Here is a 20,193-nt window from a genome sequence, read left to right as displayed (position 1 = left end):
CCTAAGGACTATAAAGGGCCTGGGATGCTTTTGACATCAGAGTCAATGCCCTTGACTCCCTAAGGTGTTTAGTTTGCCCCTGACTCTCCCCTTGCTCCAGTACTTTGGCAGAAAGTTCTCCTTCTCTTCCCCTTCCTGAGAACCTTCAACTCCAGCCTTCTCCCCTACTTGTCCTGGACCAAAAAATCTCTCTTGGATGGTCCATTTCATGATGGAATAAAAGAGATGAGGGTGTTGGGCCCACACGCAGCTTGTGGGAAAATCAGAGCTAAACTTCTGCTGTCTATGATTGGTATATCTCAAGATAGGAATTAACAAGCTTCAGGTGGGAGCAAGCTATCAGTTGTTTTTGTTGATTCCCTTACTTGATGTTCTTCCCCCCAATACCCACCCATTTGGGAATGGGGGAATTTTCTTTCTTTAGGCCATGGGGGACTGAACCAGCTGGGTGGAGCCTTCGTGAATGGCCGGCCTCTCCCTGAAGTGGTCCGTCAGCGCATTGTGGACCTGGCCCATCAGGGTGTGAGACCTTGTGACATCTCTCGCCAACTCCGGGTCAGCCATGGCTGTGTCAGCAAGATACTGGGCAGGTAAGCACGAAATTCATCTCTTTTGCTTAATGCTTTTGATTGCATTGTTCTCCAGCATTTCTCTTCCATGGGCTTCTTCTCTGATGATCTGGGCTTTCTTGCTATTCCTGGAACCCAATACTCCATCTCCCAACCCTAAGACTTTTCTCTGGCTATTTCCCAGGCCCAGAATGCTCTCCCTCCTCTCCTCTGCTTTCAGGTTTCCCAGATACCCTTGGTGATTCCACTAAAATCCCACCTTGTGTAGGAACCCTTTCCTGGATCGCTCCCTTTCCCCTAGGTCTATCCTTTTACCTCTGAGATTGTCTCCCATCTACACTGCATATATATTGTCAGTCTATAGTTGTTTGCATATTGTTTCTCTTCATTAGTGTGGAAGCTCCTTGAAGTCAGGAACTGTTTTTGCCTTTCTATCCCCCCATGCAGAGAGTAAGGCCTGCGCACATGCCTGATCCTTGGACTTGCCCAACACAACCCACTTCTAATCCAGAATGCTATCTTGCAGAAGCTCTTATATTTGAGAGTTTGGAGATCCATAATAGCGGCTCCCTTCTATATCATCTGCATTCTCCTGCAGTCTCCCCATCCTGAGTGACACTGAGGGTTGGCCTAGTAGTTTCACTTCGTATGTGCTGTTCTATTCTAACATTGTTTAAGAAGAGGCAGAGAGAGAGCAGATGAAGACTTTGGATTCTTGGGATATGAGGCGTGATAACTAGGGATGGGGGCTCAGAACTCCTTGAAGATGACTAGAAGGTATCTTTGAGGGTAGAAAAGGCTGGGGAAAACCAGTTGGGATAACAAATTGGGAGCAGGGCTTAGAGACCTGTGGTCAGTTTATTGAGGAAGAGTTGAAGAATCCAGATTCATTGTAATAATAATTATTTAATGATTCATGATTAATTGGTAATAATTTATTATTAACAAAAGTCACAGGAATAGCTGGCATTTCTTCTAAGATCTGCAAAGCACTTTTTCTACATGATCTACATTGGGCTTCACAATATTCCCCTTAGGTAAGTGTTATTATCCCCATTTTATTGCTGAGGAAACTGAGATTCAGAGAGATTGAATGATGTCTTATTCTAGGTCATATACAACTACCAAGTATCTAAGGTTGTACTGAACCCAGGCCTTTGAAATTTTATTCTCTCTACTATACCAAGCTACTTGCTATGCACACACATTGTATAAGATGCTGAGGATACAAATACAGAAATGTTTTATTACTGAAGTTAGAGGCAGCAACTTCAGAGTTCAATCTCATTTTAGATATTAGTTGTGTGACCTTGGATAAGTCACTCAATGTCTGAATCTTGGTTTCCTCACTTGTAAAAAGAGGATAATAATAATAGCATCTACTTGAGGGTCAAATTTACACATATGCACACATACATCTATATGTACACACAACACATATATGCATACACATGTATATATGTAGATATACCAATATTTGTATATACTACTTTGCAAAGGTTAAAACTCTATCTAAATTATAGTCATTATTGTTGTTATTGCCCATGGCTAGAGAACTCCACTTTTAGGAATCTGCCAAGATGCTACAAACAGAAAGGAGAAGCTGATTTGGAGGATTTCTTTAGGAAGTCTTTCTCTAGGGATGCCCGTGGGTTGGTTTTCAAAGTGAAAAGTTTCCATCTTGCCCAGGGAATGGGCCTGGGAAAAGAACCTTGCTTGTCCAGGGAGCACCAGAAAATGAAAATTAATATATAATAACTCCAAATATTATATTTTATAAGATTTAGTAATAATCACTAGAAGCAAAGGAGTAAAAAGGTAATTTTCTAACAAAATAAAGCCATGTGCCCCAGCTAATCTACCTGCTCAAAAAGCCCTCTCCACTGAAGCAGCGACAGGAAGACAAGAGGAAGAGAGGAGGAAAAAGGGTGAATTTATATCCTGCCTACTTCAGTATGTAATGACAGGAGGAGAGTGGGATGCTGGGAAATGGAATTCAATGATACAAGATTTCTAATGACACAAAAGTAAGGGTTAGGTACCACAAAGTTCAGAGAGAACCAAGCATCAGGTCACAGAGGAAGCTAGTTAGGTGAAGTAAGGAGAGCTGGCCAGGTGGGGTGGTGGGAAGTGATGAATTAATTAATCAAGCCAAGCCAAACTACTTGAATAATATGAAATGATGTTCCCTGTAGCTATGCTTTTCTGCACATAGCTTGCATGCACCAGAAGAAGCCTAGAATCCTAGGATAGAAGGGAACTTTGAAATCATAGGGTCACAGATCAAAGATTTAGACCTAGATGGGACTATAAGGGTCAACTTGTTTAAGCCCCTCATTATATGGATAAGGGAACTGGAGCCCAGAGAGGTTAAGTAAATTGTCCAAGTTTCCACAGAGAAGTAAGTGGCTGTGAATTCAACCTCTTGCCCAGTGCTGGCCTGGAATGAGTGGCCTCTAGTGGAGACTACAGGGAGGACAACTGAAGAAGTAAAAAGGAAGCAAGGCAGTAGGCACAATGCAAAGGCAGAAATCCTGGGTTCAACCCCACCTCTGGTCTTTGGTCTCTTGGACAACTTACCTTGCACCCCTGGGCCTCATCTGTAAGTTAATGGGGTGGGATTCAAAGGTCTCTAAGGTCCCATCTAACTTTAGGTCTAGGATCTGTAAAAGAATGTCTATCCTACCTTGGGGTTGAGGGTCCGGGTAGGGATCCTTATGAGATTTAAAGATGGAAGACCTTAGAGATCATGTACTTCAACTACTCTAATTTTGCACTTGAGGAAGCTGGGGTCCAGAAAGAAGCCAGAGTGACATTCTCAGTGTTGCAAATACTAGAGGCATGACTGGAATTCAGCTCTTCCAATATCAGACTAAGTACTTGTTCTAGACTAAATCTAAATTACCTTCTTCCTCTGAAGCTTTCCAGAAACTATCCCTTTGGAGTCCCATTTCATCTGTCCACATTTCCTTCTCCAAGAACCCCTAAAGAGGACAGACTACAGTTAGGAAGAACTGAACTCTGCCATCCCACTCCTCTGTTCTCCACCCTCTCTGTTCTCACTTGCTTACTGGGTAATTCTCCCGCGTTCTCTATTGGAGTAGGTACTACGAGACTGGGAGCATCCGGCCTGGAGTGATTGGAGGCTCGAAGCCAAAGGTGGCCACTCCTAAGGTGGTGGAGAAGATTGGGGATTACAAGAGGCAAAACCCAACCATGTTTGCCTGGGAGATTCGGGACAGGCTCCTGGCTGAAGGGGTCTGTGACAATGACACTGTCCCCAGCGTCAGTTCAATCAACAGGTAGGAGAAGAGAAAGATGTATAACTCTGACCAGTGGGAGCCACTAACAAAGCAATTCTATGGAGGGGAGGGAGGATAAGGCAGAGATTGGATAGTGGCCCAAACACGTTAGTGCCATTCTCTCAAATCATAATAGGGCCTTAAGCTCCTAAATTAGCCCTGATCCCTTTAGGAATTGGGGAAGTGGATTTGGGGTAGGAAATGGTGGGTGCCTAGCAGGTGCTACATACCTGACCCAAGGGAGAGACCTGAGGTGCAGATGTCCTTCAGTTGTTCCATTCTGATTCTTCATGACCTCTTTTGGGGTTTTCTTGGCAAAGATATTGCAGTGGTTTGCCATTTCCTTCTCCAGCTCATTTTACAGTAGAGGAAACTGAGGCAAACAGGGCTAAGAGACATGCCCAGAATCACAGAGCCAGTGAATGTCCGAACTCAGGTTTTCCTGGTGCTCTCTCCACTCCACCACCCAACTGCCCATAGAATCACTAGCTTGCTGAAAAGCCCTGATCAGATACCACCTCCTACACCAGGCCTTGCTGAAACCAACTATTTGTGATCACTACCCTCTACGGCCTTAAGTTACTTTATATTTCCTAGAATGTGATTTATAGAAACTGATCTCTGGACATGTACAAACTTCTTAAGGGCAGGATGCTTTAATTTTTGACTTGGCTCCCCTGTGCTTAGCACAGAGCCAGGCACAAGCAAACAACTCAATAATGCTTGTTAAATTGATTTGAATTTAACTCTTACTCTTTGATCTCCTTGGGGTCTCCAGGGTGGAGCTTCTCTTCTCTGAAGGAACCTATCTCCAATCTTTTTTTTTTAAACTCTTACCTTCCATCTTAGAATTAATACTATGTGATCAATTCCACATACATCTTCAGCCTGGCACTTTCCTCTAGTGCCAGCCTCTGTCACAGTTTTGGTTCTAAGGCAGAAGAGTGGTAAGGGCTGGGCAATGGGGGTCAAGTGACTTGCCCAGGGTCATACATCTAGGAAACTGTTTGAGGCTAGATTTGAACCCAGGACCTTTCATCTCTGGGCCTGGTTCTCAATCCACTGAGCCACCCAGATGCCGCTCCAATCTCTTTTCTTTACAAACTATATTCTATTTTTCTCAATAATAATAATAATAACATTTATATAGTACTAATTCTGTACTAGGCACTTTACAATGATTATCTCAACCCTGTGAAGTAGGTGCTATTATTATTATCCCTATTTTGCAGATGAGGAAACTGAGGCAAATAGGGTTGAGTGACTTGTTTATAGTCACATAGTTGGTCAGTTTCTGAGGTCAGATTTGAACTCCGTTCTTCCTGACTCTAGGCACAGGGCTCTCTCTGTCCACTGTGCTACCTGGCTGTCTCAACAAAGGCTCTTTAGATGGGCAGTGCCTTGGGCCAGCGGGCTGAGTAACTGGGCTCAAGCTAGGTGTCTCCTAGGAGTTGCTGTGCTATCCACCTCCCCGAATGGCTAGATCGAGGAGGCAGATCCCTTTCTCCTTGCCCCTGTTGTCCAAGGAGGCTGGTCTGGAGGGTACAGTGGGCTTATAGGCTCATAGACTTAGGGCCAGAAAGGACCGTAGAGGTCATAGATTTTAAACATCTCATTTTTATTCCTTACTTGTTTTTCAGTCATGTCTGACTCTGTGACCACTTTGGGGGTTTTTTTGGCAGAGACACTAGAGTGGTTCCCCGTTTCCTTCTCCAGCTCATTTTGTAGATGAGGAAACTGAGGCAAACAAGGTTAAGTGACTTGCCTCTCATTTTACAGATGAGGAAATGGAGGCAAAGACAGGTTAAGTGTCTTTCCCAAGGTGGCGGGACTACATCTGAACCAAGGTCTTCCCCAAATCGTACCTTCCCCTCAGAGTGGCTGGAAGAGTAGCACCTCCCATCTCTGGGCTGCAGAAAGAGCTCCTTCTCTCTCCCAGAGAAGGGCTCCATGGTGTGCCATTCATAAGAGTCTTGGAGAGGGTCTCGCCTGCCCCAATAGCTGGGGTCGTGGAGACTTCAGGCTCCCCAGTGTCCCCAACATCCTTCTATTTCTCTTCCCAATAGGATTATCCGGACCAAAGTGCAGCAGCCATTCAACCTCCCCATGGACAGCTGTGTAGCTTCCAAATCTCTGAGCCCAGGACACACCCTGAGTAAGTACCCACTAGTGGCCCAGCTCTAGCCCCTCAGACACACATGCCGTTCACCCCATTGTTATTATTACCCATCATTTGTTTCGTGTTTCAAGGTTGGCATACTATCTGTTCTCACGGCTCTGTGAGGTGGATATTGCAAAGATTCTTACCCTCATGTTATAGATGGGGAGCTGTAGCTTTAAGTATTTAAGTGACTTGCCCAAGGTCTCAAAGTGATTGAATCAGGATTAGAACCCAGATCTCTTAAGCCCACACCTAGCAGGATGTTCAATATTCTGTGTTTGTTACTTCTTATATAAGCGATCTCTTACACATATGTATTTTCCTATATTCCCATATCCTCACACATACATGCATTCACATGTACACATACTCACACATGTATGTATTCACACAGTAGGCATGAGATGTCACTTGCCCTGTTGGGTTCTTAAGAGCGGCCAAAAAGAGGACAAGTTGAAATCATAGACTGTTTTAGATCTAGGAGGAAACCTTATAGCTCATTCTGTCTACACCTTTTCCTCTATCTTATCTTTTTACAGATGGGGAAATTGAGGCTCAGAGAGGGAAGTGATTTGAATAAGATCATGTAGTGAATTAGGTAGTGGCAGAATGGGGGTAAAACTGGGTGTCTTTCCAGAGTGGGCAGAGCTGAGACCTCAGGGAAGTGTTCTGTCATTTTTTTAGATGTGGTAAAGTGGGGTAGGGGAAGTGTGGATTACTATTTTTATTGGTTAAGGGAACCCATGGAAAGAAAACTCCTTCTAGAAAAGAAAATTGTTGCCTGCTCTTTCATTTATAGTATCAAGGGTTGCCTGGGAGCACTCAAAGGTTAGATGACTTGACCAGGGTCACACGGCCCCTACATGGGGACTTATACCTAGGTGTTTCTCCTGAGAGGCTGCCTCTATATTGATTATGCTGATAGCACTGCCTCTTTCTAGCCCTTTATTCTTTAAGGCTGAAGGGTCTTTCTTTCTCTTAGCCCAGATGACTGGGAAATCCTTCTGACTCCTGTCCTGTCTCCTCTCTTGTTTCCCCTCCAGTCCCCAGCTCAGCTGTGACACCCCCAGAGTCTCCACAGTCAGATTCACTAGGTTCAACCTACTCCATCAATGGGCTCTTGGGGATTGCTCAGCCTGGAAACGACAGCAAGAGGAAAATGGATGACAGTGAGTAGGGGAGGATTTGGGGAGTGGAATGCCTCCAGGGGATTCTGAAGAGTAGCTGGCCATGGCCATTGGTTAGGAGAGTGAAGGCCACATTTCCTGCCTGGGGTCTTAAAGACCATGGGGACTCTTTAGTTTGGCAGCATGTCAACTAAGCTGATGACATGAGTTTCTCAGCCCTCAGAAGAATGGTACCAACTTATTCCATCTCTCCGTAGAGAGGGCAGATAGGGTTCCAAGGGTTCCTGAAGACTCTGATAGATCAGAACAAGTTCATGTATTGGGGAGATTCCTGAAGAATGCCTGCCCTCCTGGAGTAGAATTCATGGCATTCTAAAATGTAGTCACCCAATGTAATCTGATCTTTGAAGAGAGGAAACTGAGGCATAGAGAGAAAAGAATACGTTCCTAGTATCCTGCAACTAATTAGTGCTCCTTTCCTCAAATCACCTTGTATTGACTCAGGAGCAAAGGATCATAAATTTAGAACTGAAAGAGACCTTAACAACCAGCTGGCCTAACCCCTTTATTTCATAGAGAAAATCAAGACCCAAAGAAGAGAAATCACTTCCCCAAGATCACCCAGCATTAGAATCTGAACTGGTTCCTGACATATCTTAACCCATACATCCTGTGCTCTCTATCTTATACTATTTGCTAAGTGTCTCCTATGGGGGCTCATCCAAAAGCAATGAGTATCTTCTCAGGTGACAGAGGTTGGCCAAGATAGGTACGTGTTGCACATTAGAGTGAGTCTCTGGGACAACGCATGGGCCCCCCTTCAGTTAGAGAGACCCCTGGGACAAGAGGAGCTATAGGATGACTGGGACCTTCTCTGAGGTCTTCCTCCATGCTGGGTTCCCAGGTGATCAGGACAGCTGCCGGCTGAGTATCGACTCCCAGAGCAGTGGGAGTGGCCCTCGGAAGCACCTAAGGACTGAGGCGTTCAGCCAGCATCACTTGGAGTCACTGGACTGCCCATTTGAGAGGCAGCACTATACAGAGGCTTACCCATCTCCCAGCCACACCAAAGGAGAGCAGGTGAGTTCTGGGACCCCGATGGGAGGGAGCATGTAGTTCTGTTTCCAAAACGTGGAGCAAAACAAAGCATTCTGTTCAGAACCGTGATTGACCATCCTGCCCCCTTTTCCCCATGTGGCCCAAATAACAAGAATAAAAATCAAACTTCATTTTATGATTTTTAGAGCCATTTGGCAAACATTACCTGGCTGTTTCTCTAGATAATTGTCTGAGCTCAATAATGTTAATAGATGGCTCCAAACACCTGCTTTTAAGACAATTTCGGAGTATCTTGTGTAGGAGCCCAGATTTAGACCAAGGAGGGTCCTTATGGTCATCTGATTAGATCACATCATTTTACAGATAAGGAAAGTGAGGCATGGTTACATCAAAAAAGATGGCATTTGATCCCAGGTCCTTTGATGCCACATCCAGTGGTTTTCCCACTCTGTATTTTAGCCAGGCAGCTATTACTAACTCTCTTTTACAAATAAAGAAACTGAGGCACAAGGAAATGAAATGTCTTGCTAAGGTCATAGCTCTTACAAGGGAGTATAAGTTTTCAGACTCCCAACTGGGATACACCATGTCTCAATGGTTATTCACAACAGCTCTTTGAGCATCATAGGAGAACATGGAGCTTTAAAGGCTGTCTAATCCAACCCCCTCTGAGATATTCTCCCTATTTGTTATATGAAGAAATTGAAGTATAAGGATATAATTAGAAGGGAGTTAGATTTGGAGTTAGAAGGTCTAGGCTCCAGTTCTGCCATTTGCTACCTATGTGACCTTGGGGAAGTCTCTTTACCTTTCTGGGTCTCAGTTTTCTCCTCTGTAAAATGAAGGTTGGCAGACTCAATGACTTCTAAGGTCTCTTCTAGCTCCTAATCTATGACCTCATTACTTTCCTAGGGTCAAACAGCTAGTTAAGTGTTCAAGACAGGATTTGAATCCAGACCTTCTTGATTCCAGATCTAACATTGTCTTTACTATGTTGGATTGTCTCTCAGTAGAAGATATTATTTTATCCTCTTTTCATAAATGAGGCATCAAAGAGTTTCAGTGACTTGCCAGGAATACACAGGCGACTAGTAATAGAACTAAAACCAGTTTGTATAGGCTCTTGGAGAGCCGATTGTAAAATTTTCAGCGTAAGCATTTATGCTTCTGAAGTCGACAAATGCCACACATCGGAGCTTGTTTTACTGTTTTGTTACTATTTGGACTTGAAAATGTGATGAAGAAAATGTTAATAATGTAGATTAAATCTAAAAGTTTGTTATGCATACTCTTTTTGCAGGGGAGGGGAGAGCCGGTTGTTAAACATTTACCAACCCACCCCTGAAAGAACCCAAGTTTCTACTCCCAGTCCAATGGGTTTTTTGTTTGGCTGATAACTGGTGCATCCCTCAGTTACTGTGAAAAGGCTTCCTTCCCCTAACTCCCATTTTTCAGTCCATTCAGACAAGGTCTTGTTACCTCTGTTAGCCTTCTCGAGCCACTGAGGAAAGATAAGATGATAGGACTAGAGAAATGAAGGCTGAGATCCAGAGGGAAGTTTTGTTTCCAAAGGAACCTTGGATGGGTAGGTTGGTGAGGACATCAAGGAAGGGCATTTTCCTCTCCTCACAAAGCCTCAGCTCTAGCACTCCCCCAGAGCTGTTGACTTCCCTCTTCTCCATCCGTTGACCAAAAGCTCCCTGATTTTTCCTGTACTTACTCTCTAGCTGCCCCCCTGGGTCGGCCAGCCTAATTCTGCTTTCCGGATTTATGCTTGGCCCTCCCGAATGTGTGGTCAGGAAATTTCCCAAGTTCCCAAGTGGTCCAACTTCAGCTTCTTACACTTGCCCCAACTTTGGAAAGAACAGCCTTCGGGGGCCTCTTCTTCTGCGGTCAGCCTTCAAGGGTTGACTGGGTCTACAGTATGGCTACCAGTAATGGAGTGAATTGTAGTCGTTGGCTTTGTGGGGAGCTGGGCTTGGGCCAACGCCTGCAGCTGGGGAGGGAAATGCATCAGCGATTTTTACCAGCAGCAGTGGATGCTGTGAAGAGGGGGCCATGGAGAACAGGCGATCAGCAAGAAGAGGGCCTGGATGTTCATCGGCGAGTCAGCAGAGAAGGTGTCATTGGCTCCATGGAGGGAAAATGAGGTCTGTACCAAGAGTGTGGAGAGAGAGAGCCCGATACGTGTGATTGAGCCAGCCTGCTGGAGAACAATGGGCCAGCCTGCTGAGAGCCAATGAAACCCGGCCATGACTCTGGGGAAGGCTTCTGTCGATGCCACATTTCCTGAGGACTGGTTCCATTTCTCTGCCTGCCTTCCCTCCCCCCCACCCCCTTCCCAACTTGCCTAGTCAGGTCTAAGGAGAGGAGGAGGGGTAGTGGAGACAAGTGGGGACAGAAGCCTGGCACTGGAGTGATCTTCGAGCATCTATTATGGCACATCTGGGGATGAGAAAGCTTGCTTTGCTTGGAGTTCTTCGGTTGGCCTCTCTCTCTTACCCTTCCATTGCCCATGTCATCCTTTGTCTGACGAACAGCCGATCTTGCCCCCTGCTCTGGCCCTCCTCACCTTGGCCTTAGCTGGACAGAGGAAAAGGTCCAGAATGGAAACGTTTCTTCCCCGAGCTAACTAGGAATCTCAGTGCATTCCTTCCAGGGCTCACTCATTCTTGGAGTTAGCCTAGAATCTTAGTGTATTTGCTCGCGTTCTCTCTCTTGCTTACTCACTCGGGATATCTCGGGTTATGATAAGAGGACAAAGCCATTCTTCTTCTAGAAATGAGAACTAGGCAGTGTGATATAGTGGGAAGAGCACTGGCTTTGGAGTCACAGGACCTGGGTTCAAATCCCATCTCCGTTGCTTACTACCTGTGTAGCATCAACATGTTTCTTGGGTCTCAGTTTCCCTCTCTGTAAAAGAAATGGTTTGGACTAGATGATCTCTGAGGTTCCTCATGACTGGAGATCTATGATGTAAAGATGTATAGGTATACATGCTTACTCCATGCACTCCTGTATTGATCAGACAACATTAACACAGAACAGTTAGATGCACATTAGAGTTTGGGAAAGGAAAACACTCCAGGTAAGCCACCTGGCCAGTCACCCAAGCTGCAGAGTAGATGGTCAGTACCAGGTCAAACTATCGGGGCTCCTGTCACGTCCCCTCATAGTTTGGGGTTAGAGTAGACCAGTAATAACGTAAAGCTCATGACGTTTCAGTTCTGGTGATTAAATCACAGCAGGTCATAGTCAGAAGAACTTCTCCTATGTAGGGACCTTCAGCAAGAGAAGTCGGGGAGATCCCCGATACCAGGAAAGAGGAGAGCTATGGGAACACGATCCCCAAACATTAACTCGATCAGTTAAAACGCATCAATCATCCATGAGTTTGGACTAGGGAAAAGGTGTCAGGCTGATTTTCTGAGGACTTAAAAAAATGAATGAGCTATCTGAGGTTATTGCAAGGTATCCCAGAAGTCTTAATGCCATTTAAAATTAACTTTTAAGCTAAAAACTCAAGACTTTGGAGGCTTTAAAAATCGTTGAATGAATTCCCATCACCTACCAAGACCACTCCATCTCCATGGCATAAAAAAAGTGATACTTCAATGGAATATCAATGGATTCTTTGGGAATATTGATGATTCAGAGGCAGGACAGGGAAGGAAGTACAGGTAGATATGGTCACAAAGTGTTCTTGTGGGGAGTAGAAGCTAGGTAGCACAGGGGATAGAGTGTTGGGTCTGTAGTTGGAAGGATCTGGGTTCAAATTTGACCTCAGACACTTCCTAGATGAGTGATCCTGGGCAAGTCACTTAACCCTGATTGTCTAGCCCTTGGTACTCTTCTGTCCTAGAGTTGGCATTAACACAGAAGGTATGGGTTTAAGAAAAAAAAACAAACCTTCGACAAAGTAGGGATCTCATTCAATTTCTGCATTCTGGGTTCAAGCAGCACCAGTACAGTCTGATCCTAAGCTATAGATCCTTTCCCTCCATCATTCCTTCCTTGGGAAGATTTGTAACTTGAAGACCATTTAGCTAGTGACTGCTTCAGTGCCCTCAGTGGTGCTCTGGCGGCCTGAATGATTGAATATGGCTTCCAGAAGCACCCACAACACAACTGGAAAGCGACGTGGTTCCTTGGAGACACGACTTCAGTGAAAATAATTAGGAGTAATCACAGTCGGCGGCTTGGTTATGTAACAGACCTTTGCTGGGCTTTCGATCTGCGTGAAATTTTAGACAGCATGTGTTTGCGAGCGAATGGGGAGCGATGTTCCTGGATGAGGCTCCTGTTGTGTCTGGCTGTGTGGGCTTCACCTCTGGCTGGTGTGGGGCGTTGAGATCGCTAGGTAAGGTCTTAATCCAGAGCTCTGAAGGACCTCAGAGATCACAAGTCCAAATCCTCATTTTAGACTCAGTCGCCAGAGTGGTTGAGTGAATTAGGGTAACAGGATCGATCCTAGACCTGGACGGGGCTTGGGTGGTTCTCTTTCCCAACCCCTTGTTTTAGGGATGAAGAAACAGAAGTCCTTGGACTCCAGAGTCTGTGCTCTTTCTTCATGTCCCCCTGGTGAAGACAAAATGACCCCAAAGGAGGGACTTTTGTAAAGCCCCAAGATGAAAGAGTTTGGGGTGCCATGGGGTTACATCTATACGCAGCACGTGTGTGTGTGTGTGTGTGTGTGTGTGTGTGTGTGTGTGTGTGTGTGTGTGTGTAGTTTGTGTCTTGCTTTTGGCTAAATTCTTGCTTTGAGGGAAAAGAATCCCAAAAGATATTAGCGTCAAAGTCTGCAGAGCATATGAAGACTGGTAAGAATTCAAATCAAGATATTAATAATGGATAATATGCCTTTTGGGAATCTCAATAATTTCTTATTGAGATTAACCCTAAATATCTAAGGGAGACTAAGGGTAATAAATGATCTTCACTTGAGTTTAGAGAAAAACTTTGCTATACAATATGGCTCAAGTTCCACTTCTGTTGGAGACCCTTCTGGTCATCCCCATTTTTGCTCCATCCCCAACTCCAAACTTTTCCTGCTCAAATAATTATTCTCCATTTCCTCTCTCTATATATCTTGTATGTACACAGTAGTTACTTGTTTTCTCCTCTATTAGAATGTGAGCTTCTTAAGGGAAGATATTTTTTTTTGGGGGGGACATTCCTAGTGTTTATCACAATTACTTAAACAGAATATGCTCAAAAAATACTTTTTGGGTTCATTTTTATTATATTGGCTCTGCCCACCCATGAACAGTTAATATTTCTTCAAATATTTAAATATGACTTTATATAAAAATGTTTTATAATTTTGTTCAAGTAGTTCCTGGGCTTGTCTTGGCAAGTATACTTCCAGGTATTTTATGCTTCCAATGGTTATTTTAAATGGAAGTATCTCTTGTAGTGTATTTTTTTTGTGAAGTAAATTTCTTGACTGACTGATTATCTGGTATAGTAACCCTGGCATATTTTTTTCATCAGTTGATCAAACAAGTTTGAATCTTAAGAGTGAGTTCCTCAAGGTTCAGTTTAGAAAGTTGACTTCTAAGTTGACGGGGAAGTTGGATTCAATTACCTGTAATGTCCCTGCCAACACTACAATCCTCTGACTTATTCTGTGAGTTCACAATGAGTCACATGCCCTAGAAAACTCTGTCACTTTCTTTGTGTCCAAACAGTGAGACTGAGGTCCAGAGAGGGAAAAATAGGCCATAGGATCATAGGAGGCTGCTGGGTTCAGTTATCTCATTTTGTAAATGAAGAAAATGAGGTACAGAGATATTAAGTTACTTGCCCAAGATCACATAGTAAACATCTGAGACAGATACACTGGGCAGCTTCAGTTGTTCCTTTCAATTGGGCTGTCCCCATGTACAGATGACCTGAAGACCTTGAGAAGTTAGTGCAATTTGAGGGTCATTTATGAGGTTTGATTCGTTCAATGTTTGGTCCATCAATCCAATTTGCTTCTGAATTGGAGAGACAAGTAGAATTAGAGTTTCTCTGGGGAGTTAGGGCTTCAATTTTGGTTCTTATTCTGAAAGACACCCAAAAGAAGTTAAGATGAATAGAGTTAAGATGAATACTTGGGTTTCCAGGAAGACATTGCTGCTGTGAATCCTCACAGCCAGACTGACAAGTGGGAAGGCCATTGGAGATATGAAGCTAGGCTGTGGATAAGATAGTTGTAAGAGGAAAGAGCAATGATTAGAAGTGTGTTTGGTAAATATCTAGAGAAATTAGAGAGACAAATGATAGGGAAAATTAGGGGGGTCATAGAGCTGGTTAAGGGGCAATACAGAAGGGTGGAAAGAGCACTGGCCTTTGGGTCAGGGTTTAAATGCTGGATTTGACATTTCCTGACTTTGTTACTTGGGCAAGTACCACTGAACTGTTTGACTCAGTTTCCCCATTTGGAAAAGAGAGATAATGCCTTGTTTACAGTTAGTGCTGAATAAAAACTGAAATACACAAAGAGGCACATTTATGGGAGCTATTGTTACCAGTATATGCTGATCAAAATTCAATGCAACTCAACATTAAGTGTTTATGATGGTTGACCTAGGACTGTGTTGGCAATCCTTTGGCACACATGCCAGAAAGGACTGCTCCCCTCCATCTCTCCATGTATGCCTGAGGACATTTCTTTCATCACTCACCCCTCTGACCAGAAGACCAATGGGAGCACTTCCTCCCTCCCCTGACTGGGGTAAGGCAGAGGGCTCGCATGCAGCCCGAGGGTTGCAATTTATATACTCCATCTCTAAAAGATTTGCCATCACTAGGTGAACTATTTCTACAATGAAAACAATAAGATAAAGAAAAGCAACTTTGAAAGACTTTAGAACTTTAACTCCGATCCGTACAAGGATTAACCATGAGTCCAGAGGTCTTCAGACACATTATTGGGCATGGCCAATGTGGGAATTTGTTTTGTTAGACTATGTGTGTTTCTAATCAGGGTTTTACTTTCCATTTTTATCCGTTAGAGGAAAAAACAAGAGGGAGAGATCATAAATACATTTAAAAAGAAATATAATTTTTCAAAAGGACCTACTTTTTTTAAGGTATTGTGCTATATACTGGCATTTATATAAAGAAAAAAATAGAAGTCTCAACCCTAAAGAGACTTCTGGTGTTGTGGGGGAAGGAAGATGGACATAGATAAATATATATAAAACACATACAGGGTAAATACAAAACAAATTTCAGAGGTTGGGGAGGAAATTGATAACAATCAGGGAAAGTCTGCTGTTGGAGGTGGTACCCGAGCTACGGTTTTGAAGAAAAATTAGATTTTCTGCAAGGCAGAGGTGAGGAAGGCAAGCCTGTCAGGCATGAGGTTAACAAAAACATGGCAATGGAAGATGACCACTCTGTTGATTGGTCTAAAAGTTTTGGGATAACTTCTGACCTCATCCTGCTAAGACCAGATCTGATGAGTTTAGGGCACTTTATGTACTGACTCTTCTTTGCTCTCCAGGGTCTCTATCCTCTGCCCCTGCTCAATAGTGCCATGGATGATGGGAAGGCCACACTGACCCCTTCCAATACACCGCTTGGTCGCAACCTCTCAGCTCATCAGACATACCCTGTGGTGGCAGGTAAGGGGGGGCAGGGGTTGTGCTGGGGTGCAGCTGCAGGAGAATGAGGTGGATTTAGCTAGAGGAAGGAGCTTGGAGGGTTCCCAGGGCCAGGCAAGAGAAGATGGACCACACTGCTAGAAATATAAGTAGGGGTAGCCACAGCTCAGCCAGAGGGGCCAGGCCAATCACACACCGTGTCCTGGTTCCTTCTTCCTTTTTGTCTCCCCTTGTCCCAACTCAGCAAAGAATAAGGGTTGGTAGATTCTGTTTAGAAAGTTATTTCCTCACCCTGTGGTCCTGAACATATAGGAGAGACCCAGTGTGGAAATAGACTTTTGCCTCCTCCCCTTCCATGGTCCTCTTCTCATTGACCCTCCAGGAGGACCCAGAGTAGGAGGGACAAAGATCCAGCCTTGTCTTTCCTGGTGATGCTGAGGCCCCCTTCCTCAAAGAGAGGGGGAGCCCCAGGTCGCCCCCTCCTCCCTTGGCCCCCTGCAGCCATCCTGTCCCCTTGGCATCTCATGTTTTGATTTTGTGCATGGTTTCTCATCATATCATCTCACACCCCTCTCTCCTTGTTTGTCTCCCTCCCTTCGGCAGATCCTCATTCACCCTTCGCCATAAAGCAGGAAACCCCTGATGGGTCCAGTTCTAGCTCCACCCCTTCCTCTTTATCTAGCTCGGCCTTTTTGGATCTGCAGCAAGTCGGCTCCGGGGGCCCAGCTGGTGCCTCCGTCCCATCCTTCAATGCTTTTCCCCATGCTGCCTCCGTGTATGGGCAGTTCACGGGCCAGGCCCTTCTTGCAGGTATGGACAGGGTGGGAGGGTCTATAAGGTTATAAGTCAACCACTATCCCCTTGTGGGGGGCCCACTCCCTTATCTTGCTTCTCCACTCCATCCTTTCCTCCATGCATAATTCCTGGCACTCAGTAAATATTCTCTCTCTTTCTCTCTCATCCTTCCATCCTTCCATCTATCTATCTTATCTATCTATCTATCTATCTATCTATCTATCTATCTATCTATCTATCTATCTATCTACCAATCCATCCATCCATCCATCCATCCATCCATCCATCCATCCATCCGTCTATCTATCTATCTATCTATCTATCTATCTATCTATCTATCTATCTATCTATCTATCATCTCTCTTTCTATGTCTGTCTCTGTCTGTCTCTGTTTCTCTCCTCTCCCCATACCCATCTCCATGGTTTCCATAAGGTCAGGTCAGGTATGGCACGGAGGGAAGGAAGCATCTAAAAGGATGCAAGGAAGAAAGAGGCATCTTCCAGAGTCTGACAGCCCAACTAACCCTCTTCCCCAAATCTGCAGGGAATAGTGGAGAGCATGGACCAAGAGATCTAGGGGCTGAGTTGTGCTCACTTTTAGCTTCAGTGAAAACATGTTGAGGAAAGACCTGGAACATCTTTGGGCATGGAGATAGGAGGCAGGATTCTTGTCCATTTGTTTTTCTTCTTTTACCCCCAATTTAACAAATTTATTAACATTTATTATGTGCTGAGGGAAGAAATGGGAATACATATTTATTAAGCACCTACTATGTACCAGGGACTGTGATAAGTGCTTTATAAATATTATCCTATTTGGTTGTCATAAGAAATAATTATTATCCCCATTTTACAGTTGGAAAAACAGAGGCAGATTGGGTTTTCATGACTCTAGGTCCAGTGCCCTGTCCACTGCAACACCTAGCTCCTTTGGGGCATATGAAGGCAAAATGAAATAGTGTCCATCCTCAAGGACTTTTGGGTCAATGAGTATGGGCAGAGAGGGCTTAAGACAATAGATATATTAATAAGTAAATGTAAATTATCTACAAATAAATTGGAGAGGGAGAAAGAGTATAGTTTTAATACGAAAGACAATTCATTAACAATAGAAGCGAAGGCACAAAGGAAGAGTAGGGGACAGTGCTGGCCCAGATTTCTAGTCATTAAACAGGGGGCTGGCCCCATTTAGGTCTCCAGGAGAGAGGAATCTCTGCAAACAACCTAGCAGCATAAACAGCTGGGTAAGCTCACAGTTGTTGACACTGTAAATCATGTTTTTCCAAATAGTCTCGGGATGAACATCTGTCCCTGGTGCCGTTCTTGTTTATTGCCACTTGGCAACTGGAAATGTCTTTCTCTTCCCAACGCCGTGTTGAATGTAAGAAGGCTTTTTGGAAGAGATGTAGAGGAAGCCTGATTTAGTACAAGCTGGGACAGAGGAAGTAGAGAGGGACATTGCATAAGTGAATGAGATGGGCAGAGGCAGGTCATTTAGCCTAGAGCAGACAAGGAGAGAATCTGAGAGATAGATGGAATGTCAGATGGTACGAGGGAATGGGACGGGTAGAATGGCAGAGTGGAGAAATGTCCTTCTGAGACGGAGCATGACTATGGCAGGTGATTCCGTTTTCCTATATAATGGTGGGGACCTCAGAAAGAGAACCAGTACGGGGCTGCTTAGAATGGTTGGCAATGAGAGTTTGGAAGCCGGTCGAGCAAGAAGAGAATGGCCGGCATTATCCTGTGCAGCCCAGAGATCTGTTCTAACACAGTAAAGAGAAAATTTTGAACTTAGCTACAAAAACATTGCCTCCACTGTATTCTCTGCCCTTGTCAGATCTCACTGGCAGTATTTTGTTCTGTTTCGGGCGCCATGATTTAAGAAGGATAATTGTAAACTGAGGAGTGTTCAGAGTGGGACAGCGCGGATCGTGAAAGACCGTGACTTTATGATATGAGGATTTGTTGAAGGAATTCAGGATGGCATTTAATTTCTGTCCACTTCAGTTTCCTCATCTGTAAAATGGGCACAATAATAGCATCTACCTCCCAGGGCTGTTATTAGGATCAAATGAGATACTATATGTTAAATTCTTTGCAAATCTGAAAGCACTATATAAATGCTAGGCTAAAACAAAAAAAAAAACAAAGGTCTCTATTACCCTCCATCAATTTTCATCGGGAATACGACACAGAGTCTCACCATCCTGGGTGTGCTTTACTTTCTTAATGTCTCTTCTAAAATGTTACACTTGGAAATGAACATGATATTCAAAACAAAACAGTGTATCATATGACTAGGAGTCAATCAATTAACAGGCATTTATTAAGCCCTTACTGTATCCCAGGCACTGGAGATACAAAAGAAAAATTGTTCCTACTCTACATCTTTTAGAAGGAAACTACAGGTACATGTGAAAGTAATCACGAAAACAGTACCAGCTGACTGGGGAGGTGGGTGGCTCTTGCAGGGAGGTGGTGGTTGGTTCAGGGTGGAAGGAAGCCAGAGATTCTCAGCACCTCTCACTTCCCACATACTCTGAGCACTGCTATTAACACAGATTAAAGACCCCTCAGATTGATTTTTGGCTACCACATTATACCGTGATCCCATTTTGAAGGAATTCTATAAGAATTTTCAATTAATTCTCTTTTAAAAAACCCCAAACCTTTACTTTTCTCCTTAGAATCAATACTCTGTATTGATTCCAAGGCAGAAGGGTGGTAAGGGTTAGGCAATGGGGGTTAAGTGACTTGCCCAGGGTCACACAGCTGGGAAGTGTCCGAGACCAGGTTAACTCAGGTCTAGCTGCCCAACATTTCTATCCCTTTAGTCGAATCTATTCTTCTAGACATGAGTGAAGATCCATGGAGAACCTGACCCTGCCATTTTCCATCTTTTCCCATGAGAGGTGTACCATTGATTCATCCGAGCTAGTTCTCAGCTTTCTACTTTTGGTCCAGTGAGACCCAGAATTCTAGAAGAACTATGGTCAATGTGGTCAATCCTGGGTATCCCATTTTAGGAAGGGCATTAACAGGCTGGAAGGTATCCAAGGGAGAGCACCAGAGAGACCGTGATATTCTAGGATCACACTGGGGATGTTTAGCCTGGAAAAATGAAGAGGGAGGGGAGCTCACAATAGCTATCTTTAAGTATCATACAGGGAAGGATGAGGAGTAATACATAGATATTATATAGAGGCAGATTTCTGGTTAACATAAGGAAAAAGATCACAGCCCCATAGAGCTAGCCAAAAGTGGAACTGGACCCTTGCGAAATCGTTTGTTCTCCATCCCTGGACTTTTTTAAATGGAAGGAGAATTGTTGGGAATCTTGCAAAGAGATTTCCTGCTACAGGATGGATTGGACTCAGTGACCTCCAAGGTCCTATCAGTCTAGGAAGAAAAGAGATCTAAATAAGAATAATTGGCATTGGTGTATCTTTAAGGTTGGCCCGATGCCTTCCAAGCTCATGTGAGTTTCACAATGTCACTGTGAGGTAGGCATTACAAGCCTTATCATTCCCATATTCCTGTAGAAACAGGGATAAAACAGAAACAAGAATACAAATGTTAACT

The 20,193-nt window shown here is 44.1% G+C and overlaps 1 protein-coding gene across 1 annotated transcript in view; it reads left to right on the top strand.

Annotated features, from left to right (window-relative positions):
- Window positions 1-372: 372 nt before the first annotated feature.
- PAX8 (paired box 8) overlaps window positions 373-20,193 on the top strand; it is a gene marked incomplete at its 5' end in the record, with an annotated part of 35,323 nt that continues 15,502 nt past the window's right edge. The window contains 7 exons of the mRNA XM_056818591.1: window positions 373-590; window positions 3,674-3,871; window positions 5,938-6,026; window positions 7,076-7,201; window positions 8,064-8,239; window positions 15,714-15,834; window positions 16,417-16,623. Coding sequence (XP_056674569.1) covers window positions 373-590; window positions 3,674-3,871; window positions 5,938-6,026; window positions 7,076-7,201; window positions 8,064-8,239; window positions 15,714-15,834; window positions 16,417-16,623 — 1,135 coding nt within the window. The remainder of the gene's footprint in view (window positions 591-3,673; window positions 3,872-5,937; window positions 6,027-7,075; window positions 7,202-8,063; window positions 8,240-15,713; window positions 15,835-16,416; window positions 16,624-20,193) is intronic.

The sequence above is a fragment of the Monodelphis domestica genome, chromosome 1 (genome assembly GCF_027887165.1).
Source record: "Monodelphis domestica isolate mMonDom1 chromosome 1, mMonDom1.pri, whole genome shotgun sequence".
Classification (NCBI taxonomy): domain Eukaryota; kingdom Metazoa; phylum Chordata; class Mammalia; order Didelphimorphia; family Didelphidae; genus Monodelphis; species Monodelphis domestica.
Note: the sequence above shows the minus strand (reverse complement) of the source record. Positions and strands in the feature narration are given on the sequence as shown.